This window comes from Pogoniulus pusillus, chromosome 39 (assembly GCF_015220805.1).
Source record: "Pogoniulus pusillus isolate bPogPus1 chromosome 39, bPogPus1.pri, whole genome shotgun sequence".
Taxonomy (NCBI): Eukaryota; Metazoa; Chordata; class Aves; order Piciformes; family Lybiidae; genus Pogoniulus; species Pogoniulus pusillus.
Genome location: NC_087302.1, coordinates 5,026,818 through 5,044,008, shown reverse-complemented (window position 1 = coordinate 5,044,008; position 17,191 = coordinate 5,026,818). Strand labels below are relative to the sequence as shown.

The 17,191-nt window shown below is 54.6% G+C and overlaps 1 protein-coding gene across 1 annotated transcript; it reads right to left on the bottom strand.

The window, feature by feature from the left end:
* Nucleotides 1-276: 276 nt before the first annotated feature.
* LOC135191526 (membrane cofactor protein-like) lies at nt 277-16,912 on the bottom strand. The gene is made up of 15 exons (XM_064173880.1): nt 16,767-16,912; nt 14,558-14,749; nt 12,995-13,186; nt 12,154-12,250; nt 11,626-11,711; nt 11,027-11,221; nt 9,092-9,163; nt 7,492-7,518; nt 7,210-7,273; nt 6,957-7,049; nt 5,747-5,938; nt 5,178-5,270; nt 3,110-3,226; nt 1,541-1,739; nt 277-836 (listed from the first exon to the last, which is right to left on the bottom strand). The coding sequence occupies exons 1-15, from the start codon at nt 16,831-16,833 to the stop codon at nt 783-785; spliced, it is 1,740 nt and encodes a 579-aa protein (XP_064029950.1). The 5' UTR covers nt 16,834-16,912; the 3' UTR covers nt 277-782.
* Nucleotides 16,913-17,191: the final 279 nt, after the last annotated feature.

Here is a 17,191-nt window from a genome sequence, read left to right as displayed (position 1 = left end):
TGGAGCCCCCATCCCTGGAGGGGTTCAAGAAACCTGTGGCCATGGCACTTGGTTTAGTGGCCATGGTGGTCTTAGGTTGAGAGTTGGACTTAATGATCTTAGGGATCTCTTCCAGCCAAAACGATTCTATGAGAAGGTTTGATTAGTGAAGGGGAGGGAAAAACCCAACCCCCAGGCAGGACACCAGCACTGCTGATTTGCCATTCCTTTTATTGACAACCCTGTTGGACAATCAGCCCTGCCATTTCCCCCCCCCCCCCCCCCCCCCCCCCCCCAGCTGCACCCTAGGGAAGGAACCTCAGGGAATAAGAACCCAAACAAACAGAAGAGGAAATCTTGCAGGACTGTGCAAAAAAAGACAGAGGAATCATTTTCCTGGGGGAGAGAAATGTTCAGTGGCATTGAGAAGAGGCTGCCCAGGGAGGTGGTGGAGTCTCCATCCCTGGAGGGGTTCAAGAAACCTTTGGTCATGGCACTTGGGGACATGGTTTAGTGGCCATGGTGGTGTTGGCTTGCTGGTTGGACTGGCTGATCTTAGAGGGCTTTTTGCACAACCAGAAGGATTCTACCACTCTGTCATTTTAAAGCCTCACTTGTAAGCAAAAGTAGCTTCTTCATACTAAAAACAGACTAAAAAGGAGGCCTTGAAGCTAGGTAGAGCTGGATGTGACTCGGATTGAACTTCCTGCTTCTTTACTGTGAAGCTCTTGATGGTGAAGTCAGCCACTTGACCTCAGGTTGCCTTATTGCACTTAGAACTTCGCTCCTGACTACATCAAGACTTAGTGTGGCAGCTCTCTCTGCTCTCCAACACCTTCCTGCTGCTTCAGTTTCCCCTGCAAGAGGGAAAGGAGCTGTTAATAAGGGTTAGCTACTGTGTGCTGCATGCCCTTGCCTTTGGAAGGAGTGACCTTTGCAGCCTCTGGTTTGGGACACCTTGGCCCCAACCATGGTGACCATAGAATCATAGAATCAGGCAGGTTGGAAGAGAGCTCCAAGCTCAGCCAGCCCAACCTAGCACCCAGCCCTGCCCAACCAACCACACCATGGCACTAAGTGCCCCAGCCAGGCTTGGCTTCAACACCTCCAGCCACAGCCACTCCACCACCTCCCTGGGCAGCCCATTCCAGTGCCAATCACTCTCTCTGACAACAACTTCCTCCTCACATCCAGCCTAGATCTCCCCTGGCACAGCTTGAGGCTGTGTCCCCTTCTTCTGTCCCTGTCTGCCTGGCAGCAGAGCCCAACCCCAGCTGGCTACAGCCTCCCTGCAGGCAGCTGCAGACAGCAATGAGCTCTGCCCTGAGCCTCCTCTGCTGCAGGCTGCACCCCCCCAGCTCCCACCTCTCACCAGCTTCATTGCCCTTCTCTGGACACCTTCCAGCACCTCAACATCTCTCTTGAACTGAGGAACCCAGAACTGGACACAGTACTCCAAGTGTGAGCACAGGGGCAGGAGAACCTCCCTTGTCCTGCTGCCCACACTGCTCCTAAGCCAGCCCAGAAGGCTCCTTTGGGTGCTCCCCAAGCAGGTCCTTACCTCAGGTGCCTCACACAGGTGGGTGTGGGTGGCCACTTTACAGATGGGGCAGAGATGGCAGCTGGGGGTGAAGCGGGTGACAAGGTGGCCTAAGGTCCCCTCTCTGACCAGGGGACACACAGGGCTGCTGGCAGTGCTGCTGTGGACGTGGGAGAGGTGCAGTTGGTCAGTGCAGGGAGAGCAGATGGGACCCTGTGGGCTGTGGGAAGAGAGCCAAGGGTGAGCCCTGGTGGGCTTGCATCAGAAAGTGTTGCTGGCCAAGCTGCACCATGCAGGCTCCAGCACCCACAGAGCTCCTTTCAGGGGCAGTCTCAAAGACCTTCACTTTTTAAGCTGAGACAAGCAGCAGCTGATGAGCACAGAAGCAAAACAGTTCCTCCAGAGGTGAGTCCAACAGCAAGTGGAACCAGCATTAGGCAGGACCAGCATGAAACAAATGGCTGGTAGCAAGAGATTCATTTTTCCTCAAGCTAAAGGAGGCAGATCCACACCTCAAACCAGGCTTACTTTGTCCAAACATCTGCCTCAATTTGCCTCTGTCACTGGTGGCTGCCAAGGAAGCTCTGGGAGGTTGAGATTCATATAGGCAAGGCTCAGAAATAAACTGACTGTGCAGCATCACTGCTGGGCCCCCACCTAAGCCCACTGCTGTGGTAGCTCAGACAGCATCCACTCTACAAGCATGAACAGAAAGAGCTGCTAAAGCCTTGGGCCACCAGTGGTGAACTGCTGCTGAGCTTAGAGTTAGTTTTGTGAAGGGAGGCCCAGAGACCACTGTGAAAAATAAGGACCCACATCCATCAGCAGAGGCTGCATCCTCAAGTCAAGACAAGGAGCAGGCTGCCTGCAGGCAGGGAAAGGATCCCAGGAGGAAGAAGACCACCCCAGGCCCTCAAGGAACAAGGGGCACAAATGAACCCAAGGGAATCATAGAATCAAGCAGGTTGGAAGAGAGCTCCAAGCTCAGCCAGCCCAACCTAGCACCCAGCCCTGCCCAACCAACCAGACCATGGCACTGAGTGCCCCAGCCAGGCTTGGCTTCAGCACCTCCAAGGATGGCCACTCCACCACCAAGAGCTTCCATCTGAACAGGAGGAGAAAATTCTCTGATGTGAGGGTGCTGGAGCCCTGCATAAGGCTGCCCAGAGAGGTTGTGGAGTCTCCTTCTCTGAAGAGCTTCCAACCTCCCCTGGCCATTGTGATCCTGGGCAAGCTGCTGTGGGTGCCCTGCTTTAGTGGAGAGGGGGTTGGACTGGATGCTCTCCAGAGGTCACTTCATGCTGGGATTCTGTACTGCTTTATAGCCAGAGCTCCAAAGAAGACATGAGGCCAAGCCAAGTGAGGGTGGCTGAGGAGCAGAAGTTAATTGGCAGACACCCAAGGAGGCCACCCAAGTGCTGCCCAAAGAAACCTCTCAGCAGCATCCCCTCCCTTTGCTTGCACCACCCTTTGACCCTGACACCAAGCTGTAAGCATGAAGAGCCAACACTCACCCACCTCCACCACTGCTTTAAGTGGCTAACTCAGCTCTGAGGATGCTCAGCACACACCATGGTTCCTCATACTCACCCCTGGTCCTGCTGCTGGGGCTGCCCTGGCTGCTCCCTGGGCACCAGAGGATAGCTGCCAGGCTGGGCAAGGTGGGCACGCAGCCAGCTTTCACAGATGGGACAGGTGTGGTGGCTGCTGAGGAGAAGCAGTGGTGAGGACAGGCAGCAAACCTCTCTAGGGAGCCCCCAAAAATCACACAGAAGCAGGGAGGGCTGGGGGCTGTGTGCTGCTTTGAGGCTAATTGGAATGTTTCAATAGAGAAAGTAGATTGCAGGCTGTGGAAAGGAAACGATGCTGATGTCTGCTTCACTCATAGGCTTGCTGAGATGTGCAAAAGCCAGGACACAAACATAGAGAAGGCAGTGAGCTCTTCCTGGGATACCTTCCCTTTTTTACCAAAGCTGATGCACCCTCTTCTTTTCCCTTAATCCCTTCAGAAGCTCCTTGCCCATCCAGTCTGGCTGTCTCCCTCCTCGCCTCATCTTCGGGCACATGGGCACAGCCTGAGCCTGTGCCTTCAAGAGATCTTGGAGGAGAAGGACCTCTTTAAGGGCTGTTTACCAAGGAACTTTCTGAGTTAGTTCCTTAAGCCAAAGCCTGCCCTTCAGAATCATAGAATCAAGTAGGTTAGGAGACAGCTCCAAGCTCAGCCAGCCCAACCTAGCCCCCAGCCCTGCCCAACCAACCACACCATGGCACTAAGTGCCCCAGCCAGGCTTGGCTGCAACACCTCCAGCCACAGCCACTCCACCACCTCCCTGGGCAGCCCATTCCAATGCCAATCACTCTCTCTGACAACAACTTCCTCCTCACATCCAGCCTAGACCTGCCCTGGCACAGCTTGAGACTTAGTCCCCTTCTTCTGTTGCTGGCTGCCTGGCAGCAGAGCCCAACCCCACCTGGCTACAGCCTCCCTGCAGGCAGCTGCAGGCAGCAATGAGCTCTGCCCTGAGCCTCCTCTGCTGCAGGCTGCACCCCCCCAGCTCCCTCAGCCTCTCCTCACAGGGCTGTGCTCCAGGCCCCTCCCCAGCCTTGCTGCCCTTCTCCAAATACCTTCCAGCACCTCAGCATCTCTCTGCAATGGAGGAGCCCAGAACTGGGCACAGCACTGCAGGTGTGGCCTGAGCAGTGCTGAGCACAGGGGCAGGAGAACCTCCCTTGTCCTGCTGCCCACACTGCTCCTGAGCCAGCCCAGGCTGCCATTGGCTCTGCTGCCCACCTGGGCACTGCTGCCTCCTCTTCAGCTCCTCTCTGCCAGCACCCCCAGCTCCCTCTCTGCCTGGCTGCTCTCAGCCACTCTGTCCCCAGCCTGTAGCACTGCTTGGGGTTGTTGTGGCCAAAGTGCAGAACCCTGCACTTGGCCTTGTTCAATCTCATCCCAGAAGTGCAGTTTGGAGGTTTAGTTGATGCCCCTCCTGGTTTCACTCTATAATTTCATGGTCACTGGACCCCAGGCAGCCTCTGACCACCACACTCACCACAGGTGAGTGCCCATGGTGCACGCTTGGGTGAATGGGAAGTTCAGCACCTGCAGCTTCCCTGGAACCATCCAAGGCAGGAGGAATCCCTGGAATTAGCTACTACCATCCTTGCTTTGCTAAAATCTCTCTTTTCTTCTGAAACAACCTCAAATCCAAACTCTCCTTACAACCAGGTCCCCACTTCCCAACCACTCCTCATCAAACCCAACAGAGCTTCAGCTTGGAGCTGCCCCCCCCAGAGCAGAGCAAGAGTTTGGCAGTAGGGCAGAGGGCTGCAGGGCAGAGCAAGAGTAAGGCAGCTGCAGATTTTGCAGGGCACAGCACACCACAAGGAAGGGAAGGGGAGAAAAATGTGCTGAGCACCTTTTAAAAGCACCAAGAGAACAAAGCACCTCAAAAAACTGGCCAGAGCTCCTCTGCTTTAGGGGGGATAAGGCAGAGGGGAGAGTTCTAGAAGTGATGAAGTGCTGCAAAACTCAGCCCATAGTGAAGACAGGAAAACAGTGGGAATAAAGCAGGAGCTGTGGGATTGTTTTCAGCCCTGCTCTGCAGTGATTTTTATTCAAGCCCACCCTGGCATCTCTGTTTGTGAGTGGAAGACAAACCTGCCATGGGCCATGGGCTGCTCTGCTTCATGTTCTGGAACAGCTTCTCCTGTGTCCTCATCCCTCATCACATCTGCAGCTTTGGCAGGAATGCTGAAGGCAGAGAAAGAAGAGTTTGAGTTGTTCAGCCTGGAGAAGAGGCTTAGAGCAGCCTTCCAGTGCTTAAAGTCCTAAATGCAGAGAGAGAGGAGTTTGGGTTGTCCAGCCTGGAGAAGAGAAGGCTCCAGAGAGAGCTTAGAGCAGCCTTCCAGTGCTTAAAGTCCTAAATGCAGAGAGAGAGGAGTTTGGGTTGTTCAGCCTGGAGAAGAGAAGGCTCCAGAGAGAGCTTAGAGCAGCCTTCCAGTGCTTAAAGTCCTAAATGCAGAGAGAGAAGAGTTTAGGTTGTTCATGCAAGGGGAACAGAATCCCCCTCTGGAGATGCTCAAGGCCAGCTTGGATGAGGCTTTGAGCAGTCTGGGCCAGTGGAAGTGTCCCTGCCCACGGCAGGGAATTGGAACTGGATGCTCTTGAAGGTCACTTCCAACCCAACCCATTCTATGGATCTCTAAGTGCCTGCTCAGCTGCAGTACCTTGTGCCTGTGGGACTCCAGTTCTCGCTGTCACCAATGCTGAGGACTGAGTAGATGCATGGTGAGCCAGGCTGGGCACTCAGCCACTGCTCACAGGTGGCACAGCCCTGGTCCCCAGGCTGGGCATGAGGAGCCAGGGAAGTGTGCAGCTCCTGTTGATGCGTGGACCAGACGTGGCAAGTCGTGGTGGGGCTGTGGATGAGAAAGATGGGGGAGAATCCCTCCTGCCCAGCACTGAGAGCAGCTGGTGGACACCAAACCCTCCCATGAAGCATCAACCACCACTTTGGTGGCTACCAGCACAGAGGTGCTGGCATTCTAGAGCCCAAAGCTGCATGAAGCCGTGCCAGGGTGGTGCAGTCAGGCATGGCAAGGTTTGGGCAGGAAGAAATGGAATGAAATCCAACAAGGGCAAGTGTAGAGTCTTGCACCTGGGAAAGAACAACCCCAGGGAGCAGGATAGGTTGAGAACTGAGCTGTTGGAAGGCAGAGAAGGGGAAAAGGATCTGGGCGTCCTGGTGGATGGGAGGGTGAGCATGAGCCAGCAGTGTGCTCTGGTGGCCAGCAGGGCAAATGCCATCCTGGGGTGGATTAGAAGGGCTGTGGTTAGGTCAAGAGAGGTTCTCCTGCCCCTCTGCTCTGCCCTGCTGAGGTCACATCTGAAGTGCTGTGTCCATTTCTGGGTCCTGCAGTTCAGAGGGACATAGAACTGCTGGAGAGAGTCCACCCAGAGCCACCGAGATGCTGCAGGGAATGGAACAGCTCTGTTAGGAGGAGAGCCTGAGGGAGCTGGGGCTGGGAGCTTGGAGCAGAGGAGCTGAGAGGTGACCTCAGCAATGGCTATAAAGATGTGCAGGTGAGTGGCAGAGGCTGCAGCCAGGCTCTGCTGGGGGATGCCCAATGCCAGCACAAGGGGCAGTGGTGGAAGCTGAGGCAGAGGAAGCTCCATGGAAACATGAGGAGGAATTTTTCCCTGTGAGGGTGACAGAGCCTGGCACAGGCTGCCCAGGGGGGTTGTGGAGTCTCCCTCTCTGGAGATATTCAAAACCCACCTGGATGTGTTCCTGTGTGATCTGCTCTAGGAGATGCTGCTCTGGCAGGGGGGTTGGACTGGCTGAGCTTTGGAGGTCCCTTCCAGCCCCTGGCATTCAGTGATGTAGTGAATCACACCAGTGGCTAGAGCCAAAAAGCTTTTAGGCAGGAAACCTACCTAAAATGAGACTGCTTCTCAGCATCCACCCCCCTTGGGTGCATTGGTGGATCCATTCCATTCTTCTCCTGATGTAAATGCATATTGTAAGAGCTGGGGAGACAGCAAGAGGAAAATTCATGGAACAAAGAGTCTTAGCAAGATGGAAACCCAATATTAATTGTGCAGGTACCCACTGGAAGGAGTTACTGGCAGAGGTTGAAAGGGAACATCCAGTTATCCATCAGCAATGTCATGCCTTAGGCTCACTTACTGGGTTTTATTGCCTTTTTTTCTCAGGATGATCCCAGCTACAAGTCCAAAGGCTATTGGGGGAACTAAGAAACAGAGAGGTTAGAATAAAAACAACCAACCAACCAAAAAAAAACCCCTGTGGTCTCTCCCTGGAGGTGTTCAAGGCCAGGATGGATGAGACCTTGAGCAACCTGGGCTAGTGGGAGGTGTCCTTACCCATGTCAGGGGTTTGGAACTGGGTGAGCTTTGAGGTCCCTTCCAAGCCAACCCATTCTATGATTTTCAGTCTAAGACTACTTACCAGTGCAGCAGGGGATGAGGACACTTGCTGGAGAAGAAAACAAATGGATGTTAGAACCATGAAGCCAAGCATGCTGCTGAGTAAACAGGGCAGCTGCTTCATCTCTGCCCACAGAACCACTTTGGCCGGACCCAGGTGACCATCAAACAATCTGCCTTTAATTACTGCCCACCTCATCCTGCTGCTCTTGAGCCCCTCACCCTGCCTCTCTCCACTGTTGGAGCTGAGGTCTGCAGCTCCAGCTTCCTGAGTCCTTCATCCCACCTCTCTCCACTGTTGGAGCTGAGGTCTGCAGCTCTCCAGCTTCCTGAGTCCTTCACCCCACCTCTCTCCACTGATGGAGCTGAGGTCTGCAGCTCTCCAGCTTCCTGAGTCCTTCATCCCACCTCTCTCCACTGATGGAGCTGAGGTCTGCAGCTCTCCAGCTTCCTGAGTCCTTCATCCCACCTCTCTCCACTGTTGGAGCTGAGGTCTGCAGCTCTCCAGCTTCCTGAGTCCTTCATCCCACCTCTCTCCACTGATGGAACTGAGGTCTGCAGCTCTCCAGCTTCCTGAGTCCTTCATCCCACCTCTCTCCACTGATGGAGCTGAGGTCTGCAGCTCTCCAGCTTCCTGAGTCCTTCATCCCACCTCTCTCCACTGTTGGAGCTGAGGTCTGCAGCTCTCCAGCTTCCTGAGTCCTTCATCCCACCTCTCTCCACTGATGGAGCTGAGGTCTGTAGCTCCAGCTTCCTGAGTCCTTCACCCCACCACTCTCCACTGATGGAGCTGAGGTCTGTAGCTCCAGCTTCCTGAGCCACTCACCCTGTCTCTCTCCACTGATGGAGATGAGGTCTGTAGCTCCAGCTTCCTGAGTCCTTCATCCCACCTCTCTCCACTGATGGAGCTGAGGTCTGCAGCTCCAGCTTCCTGAGTCCTTCACCCCACCTCTCTCCACTGATGGAGCTGAGGTCTGTAGCTCCAGCTTCCTGAGTCCTTCACCCCACCACTCTCCACTGATGGAGCTGAGGTCTGTAGCTCCAGCTTCCTGAGCCACTCACCCTGTCTCTCTCCACTGATGGAGATGAGGTCTGTAGCTCCAGCTTCCTGAGTCCTTCATCCCACCTCTCTCCACTGATGGAGCTGAGGTCTGCAGCTCCAGCTTCCTGAGTCCTTCACCCCACCTCTCTCCACTGATGGAGCTGAGGGCTGTAGCTCCAGCTTCCTGAGTCCTTCACCCCACCACTCTCCACTGATGGAGATGAGGTTCATAAGTTCATCTAATTCCACCCTCAGCAATGTCTGAGTGCAGCCAAGGTAACATAATGGCCTTCACTGAGGTGCTTGGCCTCACAGAAGGAGATCCAAGCATCAAATTCCCACCTTGTGTCATGCCAGCTAAGGAGTGCCTCAGCTGGGAGCAGAGAGAAAAGGGCATTAGAGCAGGGAACAAGCCTGGGAAAGAGACTGGGAGTTGGACACCCCCCCCCTCCCAAAAGGAATGAAGGTGGCACAGGGAGAGCAGAAAACCAATGGCATATCAAGTCATGGGTGCCCAACATGGGGCCAATGACAGCAGCCAAAAGGACTCAGAGGCTGAAAACCTCTCCTGAGCCCTTACCTAGCCAAGAAGGATTCTCTGCAATCTTCTCTTCTGGGGGCTTGGTTTGGTCTGTGGCTGCTGTGGTGCTGACTGTGGAGAGAAACAAAGTGTGATGGTTTGGGTGTTACCTGCCCCCCCCACTTTGGAAATCACCCAGACTAGACTCAGCTGGCTCTGGAAATTGAATGGAGCTTATATTTGCAGCTTAGTTCAATACACAAGCAGATAGTTACAGCATGTACAGTTATAGACAGCAATATGCAAGGTAAAAGGCAATCCAGAAGCACAGCAGCCCTCCCAAAAACCTGAGTCCCCAGGAGAGGCTCCCAACTGCCCTTCCACCTTCTCCCACCCCTCTCAACCTTACCCCAGCCCCAAGGAAGAATGAAGGTTCAGCCAGGGGGTTAGGAAGCAAAGTGGATTAATCAGAGAGAGGCAGAGAGGCTGGAGAGAAGTGCAGCTTGGAGCTCCCAGGCAGAAGAAGATGACTCCCTTATCTATGTTTGGATTCTCCTACCTCTCAGCAAGCCTATGAGTGAAGTAGACATCAGCACTGTTTCCCTTTCATAGCCTGTGATCTAATCCTTCTCACCACAACATTCTAGCTAGCTTCAAACTGGCACACAAAGAGAGGAAAACCACTCCAGACTCTGTGCATTCTCCATCTTTCCATGACCTTTAGGAGACCTCAGTGAGGAGCACAGGTAGCATGGGCAGGGGACCTGTGGAAGAGGCACACGAGGACCCCTTGCTCACCACAGCCTGATGGATGGAGGGGAGCTGCTGGCCCACTTGGCTGCTTTGTCCAAGTGTTGTTGTTGCCCATTAGATACAAACCCACTAGAACCTGAGAATCATGGAATGGTTTTGGCTGGAAAAGACCTTCAAGGTCACTGAGTCCAAACATTCTCCCACTCTCCCACCAAGGCTGGTGCTAAACCATGGCCCTCAGCACAACATCTCTGCCTCTTTGAGACACCTATGAGGGCAGAGTGAAAGAGCTGGGGCGGTGCAGGCTGGAGCAGAGGAGGCTCCCAGGTGACCTTCTTGTGGCCTGCCAGGATCTGAAGTGAGCTACCAAAAAATTGGGAGGGACTTCTGAGGCTGTGAGGGAGTGGCAGGAGTGGGGGGAATGGAGCAAAGCTGGAGGTGGGGAAAGTGAGGCTGGAGGTGAGGAGGAAGTTGTTGAGCAGGAGAGTGGTGAGAGGCTGGAATGGGTTGCCCAGGGAGGGGGTTGAGGCCCCATGGCTGGAGGTGTTTGAGGCCAGGCTGGCTGAGGCTGTGTGCAGCCTGCTCTAGGGTAGGGTGTCCCTGGGCATGGCAGGGGGCTTGGAACTGGCTGCTCCTTGTGCTCCCTTCCAACCCTGACTGCTTCTATGAAATCTATCTGATGAAACCTCCAGAGCTGGTGACTTCACCACCTCCCTGGGCAGCCTGTGCCAGGGTTTGAGAACCCTTTCAGTCAAGATGTTTCTTCCAAAGTCCAACCTAAACCTCCCCTGGTGCAGTTTGAGGCCATTTCCTCTCATCCTCTCACTTGTCAGTAGTGACAAGAGACCAACCCCAACCTGGCTCCAACCTCCTTTCAGGTTAGTTGTAGCAACCCAGAAGGCTTCCCCTCAGCATCTTCTCCAGAAAGGTTTAGTCCACCAGCTTGGCTGGTAACTGACACACTTCACACTGCTTATTGTCATTCTGACTGCTCCTCTTGAAGGGAAAAATGTCACTCTGTGCATGACTCTGCCCAGAGTCTTCTGCAGCAGAGCCTGGCCCCTTGCAAAGCAGAGACCTGCTCACCATCACTGCTGGGAGAAGATGCTGCGCCCCTGGAAGCTGCTCCCTGCTTGCCCAGATTGGTCTCTCTCCCTTTCTGGGAGCAGAGATTTAGGAGTAACTCACTGCAGAGCAAGAAGAACTGCTGGAGAGCAGGATGGTGCCCCCAGCACTGCTCACCTCTGCATTCAGGAGCAGACCCACTCCAGGAGCCATCGGGGCTGTTCTCCATGGCACAGCGAAGGGTTCCGCGCCCCACAAGCTGGAAGCCAGGCTCACAGGTGTACATCACCACTACATTGTAGGTGAACTCCTTCAAGCTGCTGCCATTGTGATTCCCATTGGCAACAAATGGAGGTGGAGGGCAAGAAATAGCTGGGGGAGAGAAAGAATTCATGAGGAGACCCTTGGGAAGCTCCTCTGAAGAGAGGAATGTCCAGGGGCTGCTCATACACAGGCTCATGTTGCACCAGTGGCAGGAGCAGAGGCTAAGTGGAAGCACTGGCCACCCTCTTGGCACACAGTGGCTTGAGGTGCCACTTAGCCTGCTGTCCTGTGTGCCCAGGGGCAGGACACTGTGACATCAAGACCACTGCCTGCTCATCTATGCCACTCTCTCCCAGGCAGAAGGCAGCAGCAGTGCTACTGGTCAGTGCCTGCTTCCATCCCAGCAGCAGCTCCTTCCCAGAGATACCCAACTACAGTTAGTGCAATCCCCCCATGACTCAAGGCTTGCAAGGTTTGGTGTTTCCAGCTAAGGGCTGGACACTTTCACTTACCCCAACAGGTGGGAAGTTCACTCCAGGCAACTCCATCTCCCCTTAGGGAGCACCAGACAAAAGGGGAAAGTCCCTTTAATGTGTACCTGCAGGGGTGAAAGCACAGCAATAGATCAGTTGCCCTTCCTGGAGGTGCTCAAGGCCAGGTTAGATGGAGCCTTGAGCAACTTGGTCTGGTGGAAGGTGTCCCTACCCATGGCAGGAGAGTTGGAACTGGATGATCTTTGAGGTCATTTGCAACCCAAACACCCTGGAGGTGTTTAAGGCCAGGTTGGATTAAGCTGTGTGCAGCCTGCTCTAGGGTAGGGTGTCCCTGGGCATGGCAGGGGGGTTGGAACTGGCTGCTCCTTGTGGTCCCTTCCAACCCTGACTGATTCTATTCTATGATTTGTTGTTGTCACCAACCCAGACCATATCACCTCACAGAGGTGCTGAAGACTTAACAGGCAAAGCTCTTTGTCCCATCTCACACACCAGTGACCCTGGCCAGGAGACTGGGAGGCAGTGGGCAGCTGGCTTCAGACTCACCCAGGGTTACAAACTACCTCTGCTTTTGCACTGAACAGATGATCCTTTGCAAGGACTTTGCCATGCTGGGGATTTGCTGGAACACCACAAGACTGCCCTAGAAAAGAGCAAGAGCATCCTTAGCACACTGCTAGGGTGGGAAAAGGCTCAGAGCTGTGCTTTCCATGACAGTACAGGGATGTCACAGCAGTATGGGGATGTCACACCACTATGGGGATGTGACAAGAGCTTGTTGTGATAGGACAAGGGGCAATGGCTTTGAGCTGGAAGAGAGGAGATTTAGAGTGGAGATAAGGATGGAATTATTTCCAGTGAGGGTGGTGAGACACTGGCACAGGTTGCCCAGGGAGGTTGTGGAGCACAGAATCACCCAATGTGATCAAAGATCACATTGGGTGATTCTGTGCTCCACAACCTCCCTTGAGGTGTTCAATGCCAGGTTGGATGAGGCCTTGAGCATCCTGGGCTAGTGGGAGATGTCCCTGCCCATGGCAGGGGGTTGGAACTGGATGGTCCTTAGGGTCCCTTCCAACCTAACCCATTCTGTGACTCTGTGATTCTATGAAGTGCTCCTTCACCCCACAGCTGCCAGCCTTGGCAGATGAGGGAGGATCTGGGGGAGATCTCTGCTTGACTTTGCTTCCCATCAGTGCTGTGGAAGCACCTGAAGGCATTGAGACATCACTGTGCTAAGGGCAGTGCGAGGACCAAGGACTTCGAGCATCCTGGGCTAGTGGGAGATGTCCCTGCCTGTGACAGGGGGGTTGGAACTGGTTGATCTTTAAGGTCCTACGAACCCAACCCATCCCATGAACTTAGGAAACACCACCCAGAGACTCACTCTCACACAGCTGAGGAACTTCTGACCACGTTAAGTTGTCCAGACAAGTGCTGGTGGGGAGCTGAGCTGTGGTGTTCTCGTAGCCTCTGCGACAAACGTAGGTCACGCTGGTACCCACGGGGTAGAAGTTCTGCACTTCATCCTCCTGTGAGATTCTGGCAAAGGGCACATGGAGGGGGCTGGGGCAGCTGCCTGGGGACAGCAGAGACAACCAGAGGGTGTAGTTAGCAAGGGCATGTGCTGGGTCCTGCACCTGAGTCACAACAGGCTCATGCCACAAGGATGAGCAGAGGGCTGGAGCTGCTCTGCTGTGAGGACAGACTGAAAGAGTTGGAGCCTCCCCTTCTCCAGACTGAACAGCTCTGAGGTGACCTTCTTGTGGCTTGCCAGGATCTGAAGGGGGCTGCAAAAAAGCTGGGGAGGGACTTTTTAGGCTGTGAGGGAGTGACAGGAATGGGGGGAATGGAGCCAAGCTGGAGGTGGGGAGAGTCAGCCCCCCAGTTGTTGAGCAGGAGAGTGGTGAGAGGCTGGAATGGGTTGCCCAGGGAGGTGGTTGAGGCCCCATGGCTGGAGGTGTTTGAGGCCAGGCTGGCTGAGGCTGTGTGCAGCCTGCTCTAGGGTAGGGTGTCCCTGGCCATGTCAGGGGGGTTGGAATTAGATAATCCTTGTGGTCCCTTCCAACCCTGCCTGATTCTATGATTCTGTGCAATGCTTGGGGAAGGGCAACTGGAAAGTGCCCAGCAGAGAAGGACCTGGGGGTGCTGCTCAACAGTCAGTAGCCTGCTGGCCTGGATCACCCATGGCGTGGCCAGCACGAGCAGGGAAGGAAGCGACTGTGCCCCTGTGCTGGGCACTGGTGAGGGCACATCTTGAACTGTGGGATCAGTTTTGGGCCCCTCACTCCAAGAAGAACATTGGAGCAGGTCCAGAAAAGGGCAAGAAAGCTGGGGAAGGGTCTGGAGAACAGGGCTGGGGAGGAGCAGCTGAGGGACCTGAGGGTGTTTAGTCTGGAGAAAAGGAGGCTGAGGGAAGACCTCATTGCTCTCTACAGCTCCCTGAGAGGAGGCTGCAGTGAGGTGGGGGTTGGAGTCTTCTCCCTAGTAACAAGTGATTGAAGGAGAGGAAATGAATGGCCTTAGGTTGCACCAGGGGTGGTTGAGGTTGGATATTAGGAAAGAAAAAAATCATTGTTACAAGAGTGGTCAGGGATGGGAAGAGGCTGCCCAGGGAGGTGGTGAAACCCCCATCCCTGGAGGAGCTCAAAAACCATGTGGACATAGGCACTTTGGGGACACAGTTTAATAGCCACGGTGGCACTTAATGATCTCAGAGGGCTTTTCCCACCAAACCAGTTCCATGACTGCTTTTTAGTAGCCCAATGAGCTCCAACAGGCTAAGCAGAGCCCTGCAAAAGGGGCAGCAGGAGATGCTGTGGCCAGCAACTCGATGGTGTGTCATGCTGGGTGAGGAAACCCTGCAGGCAGAGGTTGCTAAAGCAGCAAAGGCTTTCACAAGCCAAGGGGCATCACTAAGCAACTGCTCAGGAAACAGCCCAAGACTCACGGCCACAGAACTCGGGGAGGTTGGACCACTGGGAGTTTGCCAGGCACTGGGTGGTGCCTGAGTGCAAGGGGAGCTTCACGTAGCCCTGAACGCAGCTGTAGGTCACCCTGGAGCCCTCGCTGAAGCTTTCCTGGTGTTTAGTGTCTTCCGGAGGCTCTGCGTGGTTTAGGGTTGGCAACGGTCCGCAGTCACCTGCAGGGGAGCACAATGGGATGTAATGGGGCAGGGCAAGGCACAGCAGGGATGCACAGGCAGTCCAGAGAGAGCAGAGGGCATGCACTCACAGCACACCCCTGGCAGAGGGTGATGGTTTGGGTGTTACCTGCCCTCCCCCCCCCCCAACTTAAGAAAATCACTCAGACTAGACTCAGCCCAGCTGGAAATTGAATGAAGCTTCATATTTACAGCTTAGCACAAGATCCAAGCAGGTATTTACAACATCTACAGCTACAGACAAGTGAAAAAGGTGTGCAGAAACACAACAGCCCTCCCAGAAAGCAGGAGGGGCTCCCAACCACCCTTCCACCTTCTTCTCATCCCTCTACCTTACCCCAGGCTTTGCCTTATGCTCAAGGTGAGTTTGGAGAGTGGGCCAGGGGGGTTAGGAAGCAAAAGGATTAGCCACATAGACAGTTAAAGAGAGAAGTTCATGCAGCCCCAGAGCTAGAGAGCAAACTCCCTTATCTCTGTGTTCTTGTTCTTATCCATCTCAGCAAGCTTATGAGGGCAGCAGCCATCCCCATTGTTTCCTTTTCACAGCCTAGCATCTAATTCTTCTCAGCAAAACATCCTAGCTGGGCTCAAACTAGCACACAGAGCACATGTGGAACACACCTCCATGGAGCACACAACCCCCACAGCGTGCAGACAGCAAAGCAGAGCACATGGAGCACATCTGTGTGAGGGACATGTGGAGAACATGCATGTGTGGTGCACATCTCCATGCATGGAGCACATGAACCCATGTGGAGCACATCTGTGTGAGGGACATGTGGAGAACATGCATGTGTGGTGCACATCTCCATGCATGGAGCACATGAACCCATGTGGAGCACATCTATGTAAGGGACATGTGGAGAACATGCATGCATGGAGCACATGAACCCATGTGGAGCACATCTATGTGAGGGACATGTGGAGAACATGCATGCATGGAGCACATGAACCCATGTGGAGCACATCTATGTGAGGGACATGTGGAGAACATGCATGCATGGAGCACATGAACCCATGTGGAGCACATCTATGTAAGGGACATGTGAAGAACATGCATGCATGGAGCACATGAACCCATGTGGAGCACATCTATGTAATGGACATGTGGAGAACATGCATGTGTGGTGCACATCTCCATGCATGGAGCACATGAACCCATGTGGAGCACATCTATGTAAGGGACATGTGAAGAACATGCATGCATGGAGCACATGAACCCATGTGGAGCACATCTATGTAATGGACATGTGGAGAACATGCATGTGTGGTGCACATCTCCATGCATGGAGCACATGAACCCATGTGGAGCACATCTATGTAAAGGACATGTGAAGAACATGCATGCATGGAGCACATGAACCCATGTGGAGCACATCTATGTAATGGACATGTGGAGAACATGCATGTGTGGTGCACATCTCCATGCATGGAGCACATGAACCCATGTGGAGCACATCTGTGTGAGGGACATGTGGAGAACATGCATGTGTGGTGCACATCTCCATGCACGGAGCACACGAACCCACTTGGAGCACACACATGCATGTGTGGTGCACACCTCCATGCATGGAGCACACGAACCCACATGGAGCACACACATGCATGTGTGGTGCACACCTCCATGCACGGAGCACACGAACCCACTTGGAGCACACACATGCATGTGTGGTGCACATCTCCATGCACGGAGCACACGAACCCACTTGGAGCACACACATGCATGTGTGGTGCACATCTCCATGCATGGAGCACACGAACCCACATGGAGCACACACATGCATGTGTGGTGCACATCTCCATGCATGGAGCACACGAACCCACTTGGAGCACACACATGCATGTGTGGTGCACATCTCCATGCATGGAGCACACGAATCCACGTGGAGCACAAGCACCCACACCTCGCACCCAACACAGCAGAGCACAAAAGGAGCACACCCCCAGCGGAACAGGACCCTCCCGTCTCCCCCAGCCCTCTCGCCGGGTTGCTCACCCCACGCCTCGGGGAGCAGCAGCGGCAGCAGCGCGGACAGGAGCAAGCGGCGGTGCCCGGAGCCCATCGCTGCTGCCCGTCCTGTGCGGGAACCGTAAGGAGCAGCGGGAACCGGAGCAGCGGGAACCGGAGCAGCGGGAACCGGAGCAGCGGGAACCGGAGCAGCGGGAACCGGAGCAGCGGGAACCGGAGCAGCGGGAACCGGAGCAGCGGGAACCGGAGCAGCGGGAACCGGAGCAGCGGGCAGTCCAACACCGAGGAGCCGAGCAGGAATCCGAGCGAGAATCGGACTAGGAACCGGAGAGCGGAGCAGGAATCCGAGCGAGAATCGGACTAGGAACCGGAGAGCGGAGCGTCAGGCAGTCCAGCGACGGTAAACAGAGCACCGGAGTTGAAACCGGGCAGGAGAGCAGGAACCAGAGAAG

Bases quoted from the DNA above. Each gene is read 5' to 3' on its own strand.
- LOC135191526 (XM_064173880.1), bottom strand. From the start codon at position 16,833: ATGGGCTCCGGGCACCGCCGCTTGCTCCTGTCCGCGCTGCTGCCGCTG. The intron at 12,251-12,994 runs GTGAGTCTCTGG...GCTCTTTTCTAG, and splicing joins AGTTCCTCAGCTGTGTGAGA to GGCAGTCTTGTGGTGTTCCA. The intron at 5,939-6,956 runs GTAGGTTTCCTG...TCTCATCCACAG, and splicing joins GAGAAGCAGTCTCATTTTAG to CCCCACCACGACTTGCCACG.